Source organism: Triticum dicoccoides, chromosome 5A (genome assembly GCF_002162155.2).
Source record: "Triticum dicoccoides isolate Atlit2015 ecotype Zavitan chromosome 5A, WEW_v2.0, whole genome shotgun sequence".
Taxonomy (NCBI): Eukaryota; Viridiplantae; Streptophyta; class Magnoliopsida; order Poales; family Poaceae; genus Triticum; species Triticum dicoccoides.
The window spans coordinates 323423989-323437412 of NC_041388.1; the positions used below are offsets into that span (position 1 = coordinate 323423989).

General features: G+C 41.0%; 1 protein-coding gene across 1 annotated transcript; it reads left to right on the forward strand.

The window, feature by feature from the left end:
* The first annotated feature begins 3310 nt into the window (after positions 1 to 3310).
* On the forward strand, positions 3311 to 12730 carry LOC119301258 (mediator of RNA polymerase II transcription subunit 25-like). Its single transcript, XM_037578197.1, has 15 exons — positions 3311 to 3575; positions 4457 to 4487; positions 4589 to 4652; positions 4780 to 4910; positions 5582 to 5791; positions 5891 to 5956; positions 6449 to 6659; positions 7876 to 7922; positions 8006 to 8782; positions 9540 to 9593; positions 10690 to 10718; positions 11357 to 11425; positions 11539 to 11623; positions 11747 to 11833; positions 11924 to 12730. The coding sequence occupies exons 1-15, from the start codon at positions 3463 to 3465 to the stop codon at positions 12443 to 12445; spliced, it is 2496 nt and encodes an 831-aa protein (XP_037434094.1). The 5' UTR covers positions 3311 to 3462; the 3' UTR covers positions 12446 to 12730.
* The last annotated feature ends 694 nt before the right edge of the window (positions 12731 to 13424 follow it).

Below are 13424 nucleotides of genomic sequence, written 5' to 3' on the forward strand. Positions count from 1 at the left end.
TTGCCTTGCCCCCCAAGGCAAGGGGGGCGCCCCCTTTAGGGTTCCCCCAAACCCTAGGCGCATGGGCCCTAGAGGGGAGGTGCCCAGCCCACTAAGGGGCTGGTCCCTCTCCACACACAACCCATAGGGCCCTCCGGGGCAGGTGGACCCTCCCGGTGGACCCCCGGAACCCCTTCGGTGGTCCCGGTACAATACCGGTAACCCCCCGAATTGTTCTGGTGACCGTATGATGACTTCCCATATATAAATCTTTACCTCTGGGCCATTCCGGAACTCCTCGTGACGTCCAAGATCTCATCCGGGACTCCGAACAACATTCGGTAACCACGTACATCTATTCCCTATAACCCTAGCGTCATTGAACCTTAAGTGTGTAGACCCTACGGGCTCGGGAGTCATGCAGACATGGTCGAGACAACTCTCCGGTCAATAACCAATAGCGGGATCTGGATACCCATGTTGGCTCCCACATGCTCCACGATGATCTCATCGGATGAACCACGATGTCAAGGATTCAATCAATCCCGTATACAATTCCCTTTGTCTATCGGTACGATACTTGCCTGAGATTCGATCGTTGGTATCCCGATACCTTGTTCAATCTCATTACTGGCAAATCTCTTTACTCATTCCGTAACACATCATCCCGTGATCAACTCCTTGGTCACATTGTGCACATTATGATGATGTCCTACCGAGTGGGCCCGGAGATACCTCTCCATTACATGGAGTGACAAATCCCAGTCTCGATTCGCGCCAACCCAACAGACACTTTCAGAGATACCCGTAGTGCACCTTTATAGCCACCCAGTTACGTTGTGACGTTTGGCACACCCAAAGCACTCCTACGGTATCCTGGAGTTGCACAATCTCATGGTCTAAGGAAATGATACTTGACATTAGAAAAGCTTTAGCATACGAACTACACGATCTTGTGCTAGGCTTAGGATTGGGTCTTGTCCATCACATCATTCTCCTAATGATGTGATCCCGTTATCAACGACATCCAATGTCCATGGTCAGGAAACCGTAACCATCTATTGATCAACGAGCTAGTCAACTAGAGGCTTACTAGGGACATGGTGTTGTCTATGTATCCACACATGTATCTGAGTTTCCTATCAATACAATTCTAGCATGGATAATAAACGATTATCATGAACAATGAAATATAATATAATAATAACTAATTTATTATTGCCTCTAGGGCATATTTCCAACATCGTGGTTGTCTTCTGGTCCAAGAAAATCCTCAAAAAAAATCATTCCGTTTGGTATTGATTTTTGGTAGAAGACAAAAATAAGGAAAAAACAGCAATTGGCACTGAGCACTAGGTTAATATGTTAGTCCCCAAAAATGATATGAAATAGCATATTAATGCATCTAAAACATCCAAGATAGATATTATAATAGCATGGAACAATAAAAAAATTATAGATACGTTGGAGACGTATCAGTACCATCTCGAGTTGTTGCAAATCTTGCTAGGAGCTTGCCCAATTGGTGCCTTGATCATCTCTCATCCGAGCTCTCGAATAGCATACAAGACTTGCTTGAAATATTAGAAATGGTCTCAATTGATCTCCTGAACATGCTGTGAATAACCCTTAACATCTGATTATGACTTATAACATGAAGAAACATGGCAATTTGCTCGTCCACAAAGGTGTGGATGTTGTCTTCTATACGCCCCATGATCATAAACGTCTCCATACACTTGGCAAAAGGTGCTCTTCACATTCGAAGCATCTACAAAGCCTCCATGTCATGGCAGTTGTAGATGTAGTTCAGATTCGCTATCATATCTCTATCTCGGATTAACATTGGACCATAATGGAGGATAGGCTTATCACTCCGATGAACAACTGTCTTGTGGACCAACATGACCCAATTTTAAGTCACAACTATAAGTGTTGTTGCCTGAACAAGTAGCTTCATCCTTTCATCCATAAACCTAACAGTCGACATCAATGGTGCGGTGAACAATGGCAAAATTGACCATACACCTTATCTAATAATGACCAAACAAAGGAGAGGGGTTGCATGCTGCTTACCCTCTTTGGAGCCGACGACCTGCATATGGCGCAGACGAGGAGGACGAGACGGAGCCGGAGACGAAGGGGACAAAAGCAGGTCCTGCTGTCGAAGGTTGAAGTCGCCGCCACTGCTTCTACAGACATGAGTCATCGTCACCAACCAAGGCAAGGACTAAGCTTGGGTTTGTCTTAGAGCTCGATGTGAGCAAGTAAATGGGAGGGGTGATGCTAGATTTCGCGCCATCCCGCGCTAGCCGATTTTCGTCTTCCGTCATCTACGAGTCGCCCCCCTGCACCGCCACATACGCCGAGCCCCACTTTTGTGCTCGACCCCAGTATGGATCGCTAGAAATGGCCGATTCGGGCGTTCCTAGCGAGCCAGCCTATGGGCTGCTTTAAGGTCTGTGCGCGTGCGAGACAGGACTTCGTGTATGTTACCGAAAGGGTTTTCCCTGCACCTAGTGGGCGTCTTGGGGGATGTTGCAGGCTACCAAACGTGTTATACGTGTCCTTCGACCACACACAACTGTAGTTGTATGTTTGTTGGCTACGTGCATCTGCATGTCCATCGACCATGCACCATCTTTGCTTCTGAACAGAACCTATAATCAAATAAATTGTCCCAAGGGCGTCATATTCTAGGTACACTCATCAACTGTGTGTGACTTCATGTTCATAGGCCGCACCACAAAAAATGTCGATAGCCTCTAAAGGGACGTGAGTGCTAGAGAATGAGGAGGTAGAAGAGTCAACGAGAAACATGTTATATTTAGTAGTCCTATAATAATTTTATGTAACAAATCTCATGAGTGGCGAACTAATTCAATAAATAACAACCATTGAATGAACAAATAAATTAGAAATCTGTAAATAGCGTGCTCCCGAAATAATAGCAACCTCTAAAAGCGTATCAAACCACACCAACTAAACATAATTATTAAAAAATAGATAAATACTTATCTGCAATAAATAAATAAAAAGTTTTCTAGAAGAAAATAAATAAATACTCCCTTCGTCCGAAAATACTTGTCATCAAAATGGATAAAAAAAGATGTATCTAAAACTAAAATATGTCTAGATGCATCTTCTTTTATTTATTTTGATAACAAATATTTCCGGACGGAGGAAATACTACAAGAAATTACCAATGTATGCCGGTCTCTCCGTGAAAACCCCGGAGGGCCCAGCCGCCCAGGGTTGCCATAAAAAGAGAAGGGTAGGGACTGAACGGGCTCTCGGCCCTGGGCCTTATAAAACCCAGACCCGTTTACTTTCTTGACCGTGCCCGTCGTCCTCTCTTTCTCCGCACACAACAGAGAACCCGCATTCAGCAAAGGGGGGTTGTGGGTGGTGGCCGCCGGTCGGGGAGAGAAATTCGAGCGGATTCGCGAGGGCGAGGCCAAGGGGATTCGTCGAGGTTCTGCGATGGTGGAGGGGATGGCTTCGGAGAGGCAGCTGGTGGTGGTCGTCGAGGGCACGGCGGCGCTGGGGCCGTACTGGCCCGCCATTGCGGCCGAGTACGTCGAGAAGATCGTTCGGTACGCCTGCGCCGCCTTCTGCTTTTAGGGTTTCGGCGTGGAATTTAGGAGTGGTTGTAGGGGCGAGAGCAGGCTGGTAGGGGAATTCGAGCTCTTCTTCGTGACCCCCGGTTAGGTTTTCCGTGTGCAAACTGCCAAGTAACTGGAGATGGGGTGTTTGTGAGGAGAACGACCTTCCGATTCTAGTTCTGGTGGCTCGACCTGTCGAGTAAATTCGATTACTATAACTTCGGTTGAATATGCCTTACTCGGATTCCCCCTTGATCCATTTGAAAGCGTGCCTCCTCGAGTGTAGTTCACTTGATCCTGATGTAAAATTGGGTTGGTTAATATGGGTTTTCATGATAGTAGTTTATTAGCTTTACTTGGTGTTTTGATACGGAAGAAGAAAATCATCTAGTGCCAGAGTTCATCTTATTTGAAAGGAAAACGTGATTCAACTTTTGGTATGCTGCTGATTGTGCCCCATTCTTTTGTACAACCACTACCACGGTCATGTCTGTTTGGCTACCTTTGTTGGTTAAGTGAAGTCTATTTTGTACTTCTGCTGTTGCTTCTGCTTGGTTGAACTTCAGGTTTTCATTAGTGGTATGTCTTTCTTCAGATTGATTGTTTGTCATGTTAGTCATTTTTTCTTCTTGTTGTGGTCAATCATGTTGAACTTGATGTAGGTGCAAGGTTTTCTTTTTCTTTTAGTATTTTTATTACTGTTTTAGATGGAGGTGAGTCAGGTCGTTGACAATTTTTAGTTCACTCTGTATTCTCAGATGTCCATAGCTCTATAATAGCTCTTCTTTTTGATTTATCTCGAATATGCTCTCACATGATTTTGTCAAAAAAATATTATCACTAATTCATGAAGCATTTTAAAATTTGTGCAGGAGTTTTTGTTCTACTGAACTATCAGGGCAGGTAACTCCCTCCCTCCTGATCGTTTTTTATCAGAATTTTTAGTTGATCCATTCTTCTTGAATTCTGTCAAAGTTTAACTTATTTTTCGATGATCCCCGCAGAAGCTTGCAGGGGTACCACCTGAGCTTGCATTAGTTGTCTTCCATACCCATGGACCTTACAGTGGTACGATTTGATATCCATTAATCCTCCATGCCCTTATCATTTAACATTATGATTTATCTCAATGCTTTCATGTTTAGTTCTGTATAAAATAGCTAATTTATGAAAATGTGCTCCTGTTGCAATGCAGCCTTTATTGTACAACGCAGCGGTTGGACAAAAGATATGGATGCTTTTCTTTCATGGTTATCAGGAATATCATTTAGTGGTGGAGGCTTCAGTGAAGCTGCTATTTGTGAAGGTCTTGCTGAAGCACTGATGGTATTGATGTGTTAACATTGTTCACAATCATAACTCTATAAGTTGCTTTATTGTTTATGTTCAAATAGTTCTAAAGTCTGAGTAGTGCAGATAATTTTCTATTGAATAATGTAGTTATAATGAAAATCCGCGCCTAGTAGCATAACACAATACATTAAGTTCACCTACAATTTTGCTGGGTTGAGCCCATTTTCGTGGGACATTTCCTACAGATTGGTAAGTGAGGTCTCATTTTTTTCTATGATCTGCTCTTGTATTTCTTCCATATTAAGGCATAAGCACTGGAAATAGTTACTGGACCTGCACATGTGTTTCTTGCATTTGTACTTCTTTTATCGTCATATTTCATGCTGTCTAAACTCCAGCTTTATTAATTACTTTGTTATATTTTCTAGAAAGTGATTTTGTATATTTGTGTTGCTAGTGTTTCCAATATGGTCCAGAATCTCTTCTATTTTTTTTCTTGCACAAGCTATGGTTTGAATGAGAAACTATGGAAGTGTTTGACCTGAACTGCAGTTATGGGGCTATGGTTGTGGTTGGATTATGTAATAGACATCAGTAGTTACTCTCAATGAGACTGACACGTGAATGGTCTTTTGTGAATGTATTGTATTGGTTATTAGTTTGTTATTGCCATGGTGCTTATTTCATTTCATTTATGCAACTAGATACTCCAAGGCAGTCCTGGTAGCAGCCAGAATCATCAAAATCGTGAACTTCAAAAGCATTGCCTACTTGTTGCTGCAAGTAATCCTTACCCGCTGCCTACACCTGTCTACCGCCCTTCTGTTCAAAGTAGTGATCACAAAAAGAGCAACGAAGCAACAAAGGAATCATGTCTTGCTGATGCTGAGGCTGTTGCAGTCTCATTTGCTCAGGTGCTGAATAAATACTACTATCTTGCATTATATTCATTGTGTATCTCAATGGAGTGCTAAGCAGTACTTGGTTGGATCTAATTAACTTTGTGGTTGCAGTCCTCTGTATCGTTGTCGGTGGTATCTCCTAAACAGCTACCAACACTGAAGGCAATATACAACGCGGTAATACATTTGTTGTGTCAAACTTGATAAACTGTTTGAAAGCCTACAATCTTGTACTTGCTTCTTTATTTTGGTTTGTCCAAAAGGAATCTTGAATGGTCCTAAATGTCCACTCCACTCTGCTAGTAGCCTGCTTAATTGCCTAGTCCACTCCACTTGTTGCGAATAGTTTAGATGTCCTTGTAATTGCTTACTTTATGGTCCTAAATGTCCTCTTTTCTAGTAGTTTGTAAAATAAATGCCTTAGAAATTCAAGTGTCACACCACATAACTTGGTTGTGGATTAGAAAAAAATCCACCCACGTCAAATCATCATAGTATTTAGCACAATGGATGAAATTTCAAGATAATGCCTTTCCCTGATCTCTACATTCCTCCACTTCTGTCATGATGGGCGTTGTAAACTTACATGATTTGAAGCTGACCTTAGGCAAATCCTTGTTTGTTGTGTGAATAGGCACTGAATACTGATACTACACGTATTTATTGCAGGGAAAGAGGAATCCTCAAGCTTCTGATTCATCAGTTGATCATGCCAAAAATCCACATTTTCTTGTTTTGCTGTCTGAGAGTTTCATGGAGGCTCGAACCGCTCTAAGCCATCCTTTACCCGGGAACCTTGTCCCAAACCACACCATTACAAAAATGGATATCGCACCTGCAGCTACTGTGCCAGGACCACCTTCGAATGCCACTCCCTCAGGTTGAACAAATGCTAATGTTAGGCTAGTTTCACTGTGAGGTTTTAGCCTTTGATTGTTCCTGTTTTCATAAAACTTGTGGCTTGTGCTGTTGTTATGATGTCTGCATGGGCGGGATATAGAGAAAGCTTTAAAAAAAGAATTATAGGAGTTTCCCCTAATTTTGTGTGAGTTGGTGCAACAAATCCCAGCTGCAATTTGATTAAAGAAAAAGAATGGTAGATTTAAGTAAAAATGCAATCTGGACATTGCCATTTGGGTTGGGACCACAAATAAAAAACACTGATAAACACTTCTTGCTGCATATGCTGGAAGTGCTGACTATGTAATTTCAGGCAAACAAGGCTTGGAGAATGCCCTTATGGGACCCTTTGCATAAAACCTACCTATACTAATAAATCTTAGCAGAAAAGCACGTGAGAGCCCTCATATACTAAATTTCAAAGCAGTAAACTAAATGTGCACCTGAATACTTATACCAAAGAGGCACTTGAAATATTTGATGTTTCAAATTGCATGTGGCCATGATGTTATGTACTGAAATACCCTACTTACTTGTCTAGTTGAAATACTTTGAGCCAGAGCTGAAGGAAAATGATGTACTGGACCTAGAAGTTAAATGCTCATCTTTCATAACAGCTTGTAGTACTACTGGCTTCATATTTGTTTTTCTATGTGTATGATGAATGTTCTGTGACTTGTGATAGTGAATCATCCTAAATAATGGTGTATCTGACCATTGGCTAAGATGTCAGCAGCTAATTGTTTGAGTTGTTGGTCAGCCATTAGACTAATTTAGTCATGTCTGAAATTGCACCTATATGCCTATCATATGCAATGCAGACATCACATGGTATTAGAAGTATCCATACAGATACCAGGTGCTTTTTTCGATGTATATGAGTGTTGATGTTGTTTCTCATTTGTTTCATGAAGTACATTTCACAATCGCACATTCTAAAATGCTGGGTTTTTAGCTCTCTCTCTCTCTCTATATATATATATATATATTCAACGTTGCTATGGATCATAATTGTGACTAAGTTCGCCTATCTATTGAATTAGGGTGGCACATTTCTGATTTTGTTTACATGTTCCAAGTATAACTAAAAACTCACTGAATAATATTGCAATGTGTTTTTTTTTCTGCTCACTCATATCATTTCGTTATATAACCCTACTAAATTGTCATGACTAAAAAAATTGTTATATCTCCAGTGAATGGAACGATGATGGGACGGCAACCGACTGCAAATGTTAAAGTGGTAGGCTACAAAAATATGTTATTATTTTACTATTTCTATATGCCTTTTTATTATAACCGTACCTTAACGATTTGCATTTTCAGGAGCCGACAACTATACCACCAATGGTTTCTGCACCTGCATTCTCTCATATGACACCTATTTCAAATGTTGCTTCTCAAGGTGTATCAGCAATGCAAACTTCTTCACCATCGATTATTTCACAAGAAACAAATGTTGCAAATGAAATATTGCAAGAGCATAAGCCTTTAGTAAACCCTATCCAACAACAGGTTCGGCCTGGTGGCCCAGCAAATGTTAGCATCCTAAACAATCTGTCACAACATCGACACTCTTTAACAGCAGCTACCTCAATGGGACCTAACATGGGAGCAACACCTATACAAGTGCACATGTCAAACATGATATCAAGTGGAATGACATCAACTCCCGCTGTCATATCTTCTATATCTGGAACAGTACAGCCAATTGGTGCTCAACAGTTGGTACAGAACACAGCTCTCGGTTCTTTTGGGTCAAACACTTCTACTGTATCTGGTAATTCAAATATTGCCGTATCGTCTTCTTTGGCTAACATACAAAGCAACATGGCCATGGGACAATCAGTGCCTTCTATGGCACAAGGTGGTCTGATGGCTGGTCCACAATCAGGACAAGGTGGAATTGGTACGAACCAAAACATGATAAATAACCTTGGGACTACAGCTATCTCTTCTATGCCTACAATGATGCCAACACCAGGAATGGTCCAGCAGACAGGAGTAAATGCTCTTAGCGCGAACAACAGTTCTGCTATGAATATGCCTCTGGCACAACATCCTAATGGCCAGCAACCATCGAAGTATGTCAAAATTTGGGAGGTAAAGATTTCAGTTTGCGTTTCATGCTCCTTGCGATAGTAGCTTTGCAATATAGGTTGCTAAATGCAGCATTTAAATAGCGGTATGTATGAAACTTAATATAGCATCCGAGCCAAGAGGTTTCAGGTTCAAGTTTCGGATTTCACAATTTAAATGAAGAAAATTGCTTGCCCTCTTTCTGTCCATGTTTAGGCCTTATCAAGCCACGCATGAGAGGGGGTGTTGAAGTATATGCAGATTGCCCAACCTTGTCAATTTTTTTTTTTGTTCTACTGGTCAGTGCATGAAATTTAATAGAAAATACGTTTGTAAAAGTTACTCCCTCCGTCCCGAATTAGTTGTCTTAGATTTGTTTAGATACGGATGTATCTAGACACGTTTTAGTGTTAGCTACATCCGTATCTAGACAAATCTAATCTAAGACAAGTAATTTGGGATGGAGGTAATACATATTTATGCAATATGAGTCAAGAGTGTCAAGCAGACAACTGAACAAATATTTGTAATGATTTTGAACTTCCGGATATATATTTCTCAAAAAGTACAGGGTTACAAGATCATGGCTAGCCGTGAGGAGAGTTAGACAGGCGGCTACCTTATCAGCCTGTTCTTTAAACCGAAGAGCCCAAAGTTCAAAATCATTATAAATATTGTGAATAGTGGTAGCACTTAATTCATGATAATCTTGCTCATGTTGTCTGGTGTCTTTGCCTAGGAGTACAATTCAGGACATGATTTTCTTCTGTTCATATTTCAGGGAACTTTGTCTGGGCAAAGGCAAGGACAACCTGTATTTATTTGTAAACTTGAAGTAAGTTCCTATTTGTATGGCTTAACCCTCACACTTTCTGATATAGTAACAGTTTTTATGCTCTCTGTTGATCTGTATGCGATCTGAAAAGAGACCATTCCTTTTATGGAAAGACAGTTCAGTCCATTTCATCCAAACATGGCATATGTTGTTTTACTTTATTTTCTGTTTATACTACCCAATGATTGCCTGCAACTGTTCATTACTGCCTATTTAATTAATCATTCATGACAAAAATAGCTCTTTCAAGTGTTCTCTATTCTTGAGGCCGTTGGAAAGTCAATGCTTAGAAAGAACATACTTTTTTTTATCCGAACAACAGGCGACAATCCTACTGAGTATTATGTGTATTAGTAATCAAGATCCAAAATAAGAATTTACAAAGAAACAATTGATAGAATCTAAAAGATAAATCAATAAAATAGATCACAATGGACATATTAATGTCCAACCATTTGACCCCCTGACATCTTAGATGAGATCGTGATTTGCAATTATTTCAAATCCAGAAGCAACATTCTCTTTCATCTAAGCTTATTTTATGAATGTGTACTTTGTTTCTCTGGATCCAACATTCTGAATGAACCAGAGCATTGTTATTATTAGCTCCTTGAAGAATAGGCTTGGTTGAACCAGCCTGATTTCTAGCCGAGGCGAACATATCCAAGATATATAAAGGATTTGTTCCAAGAGGTTTAAATCAAAATAGAGATAGTGCCCAATCTTCTGAAACCTGATTAATGCAAAGAGCACCAACTTAACTTCCTCCACGTCAAAAGTCTTACTCTCCAATCCTTGTGTTAACTTCTCCATGAAGTATTGTTGAGAAAAACAACTTACTATGCATTAAAATCTGCACCAAGATACACTTTGTTTTTCTGAACCTACTGAAAATTTTGTGAAGCATGGAACAGAATATCAGTTTATGCTGCCAATGCTCATTGTTTTCACGGTCTACACCTTCAAAGCTGAAACCAATTGTTATAATTTCGGATTGTATACTGTAATTTGCTATCCTCTTAAATATACCATACCATATTCTATCCTTGCAAAGCATTTCAATGTTGTATTTCTCATCCTATCATCTGTGTTGCAGGGTTATAGGAGTGGAACAGCGTCTGACACGTAAGTCTTTAAACTGTTGCAATACTATTTTTGTGATGAATGAGATTAGGAAATTTTACAGCTAGGTATTATTGTTGCTCTTTTTCTTGAAAATGAATTGCTTTACAAGAAATATTGAATTTTTAGTGGACACCTACACCCTGTTCGTGAAGTCATTCTCATTATACTATCTGTAATACATCCTGTGCGTCCAGTAACTTATCTGAACACACCTATCAGCTATAGGAGTATGGAATGCTAAGGTTAGTTGCAAACCAACTAAATACCAGTCTTCTAGGTTGGTATGTCATATTTGGTTTCTTTGGCAGCACCTTTCAAATTTTACTAGTGTACTGATTGCCAGATATATTCACGAATGTTCTAGGTTGCTATATTCTTGAATTTTACCTGCTGTTCAAGCGTAATTTCAGTTGGAAACCTGACAACGTTCCTGAGTTCTAATATGATACGCCCAGTGAAGAAACTTCTTGTTTTCCTGCACTTTGTTGGGCAACTTTGAATGCCATTTGCCTTCACTCAATAAAATCTATCATCGTGTCTTATTTTTCTCCTTAAGTCTTATGATAGCGCTTTCATACAATCTGCAAATCATACCATCAGTCTGCCTAAAGAAACTGAAGCTGTACTTTTATATTCAGACTTGCTTCAGACTGGCCAGAAACGATGCAGATCGTGCGCCTCATAGCCCAAGAGCATATGAACAACAAGTTTGTCGCTCAACTAGCCCATGCTTTTCCTTGTTAAAACCGCTGCATTATTGTGTGTTGTTCCTAATATCATTCCTGCTCAACTTTGGTTGTTCGATCATGTAATTGTACAGGCAGTATGTTGGCAAGGCAGACTTTCTAGTATTTCGAACATTGAATCAGCATGGTTTCCTCGGACAACTACAAGAGAAGAAATTGGTGAGTCACTCAGTGCTTGTTTTAACCTTGTGGAATATTTATGATCTCAGTTTGAACTGCACTTAATTAAGCATGGTATCATACATTTACTTCTTTTAATGTTCAAGTGGTTCATTGCTTCAGTGTGCAGTGATTCAGCTACCTTCACAAACTTTGCTGTTGTCAGTGTCTGACAAAGCTGGGCGCCTCATAGGAATGCTGTTTCCAGGGGTATGTTTATAACTAATTGAGAGATTACCGCAATTTGTCTATTGTAGTATTCATCTAAATCAACACAATTCTCTGCCGAGTTTCCCCCAGGATATGGTGGTATTCAAACCACAGGTCTCAACTCAGCAGCCACAGATGCAGCCACAGCAGCAGCAGCAGCAGCTACAACAGCAGCAGCACCAAATACAGCAGCAACAGCAGCAACTACAGCAACTGCAACAGCAGCAACTACAACAGCACCAAATGCAAATGCAGCCTCAAGGCCAGCAACTTCAGCAGCAGCAGCAGATGCAGCAAATGCAACAGCAACAACAACAGATGCAGCAAATGCAACATCAACAACAGCAGCAGCAGCAGCAGATTCAGCAGCAGCAGCAGATGCAGCAGCAGCAGCAGCAGCAGCAGCAGCAGCAGCAGCAACAACAGATGCAGCAAATGCAACAGCAGCAGCAGCAGCAGCCTCAACAACTCCAGCAGCAGCCGCAGATGGTGGGTACAGGGATGGGTCAGCAACAATTCATGCAGGGGCATGGTCGGGCGGTGCAGATGATGCAAGGAAAGATCGCGCCACAGGGCCCAGGCAACATGTCTGGAGGAGGCTACCTATCTTGAAAATATCGCGTGCTAGCAGGACACTCCTTGGGTTCATGAGGCTCCTTGGAGATTTGGCACACCCAATTAGTGTGGTGGTTTTGTGCTTATGTACAGAGCATTGCGAGTCTGTCAGCTAGGAGGAGTTTGCTTACTATCTCATGTCTAGCCTGTAGCTGAGGTATTCATCATCCTATTGGATGGTACATTAGAAGAACATATTCAGAGGATTGATTGGAGAGGGACCTATAATCTGGAATGATTTGCTAAAGATAAAGTTACATTTTCACACCGTTGGACCGAACATGCATTTGAATCTTCATATGTCCAATAACTTACTGTATTTCCTACTTATCCATGCTAAATGGAGGCGCTGGGGAGGAGGCATGGTGGTGTGTTAGGAAGAATCCTGATTGCTGGGTCAGGTAGAGATGCGTCCCACAAATGTTTTACGAGCCGGGCCGTTTTTACGATATCTGCTCAGGCTATTTTTTTTTGTCCGCCCTGTAAAACCGTCGGAAAAGGCACCCAGCCAGGTTATAGGGAGCTCCTAACCGGCGCTGAAGGCGCCGGTTCGGTCTCCTGGCGCCCACTGAGGTGCCCGTACTGGGCTTTTGATTGGAAGCCCATTTTACTCGTTATGTCGGTCTCTGGTTCGCTACCCTGTTTTCGTGCTTCGCTGTCCTGTTTCTCCTCTACTGTTTCTGTGCTTCGCTGCCCTTCTGTTTCGCTGTTTCGCTTTCGTTGCCGTTTGTTTATTAGAAAATTCCTTTCGTTTGGTTGTAGCTTTTTTTCTGACGTCAGCGAGCACTCCTATTTTTTTGTTTTAAAAAAGTTTTTTTTGTCTCGTCTTTTAGATAAATAAAAAATACAAAGAGTGAATAAAAATAAAGAAATTGAATTTTCTTATTAAATATTTTGAAAGAAAAGTAAGCAGATTTTGCTCGTGCCTCTGTTTTGGAGAAGTAATTATTAAACAAAAAATGACTACTTTTAATAT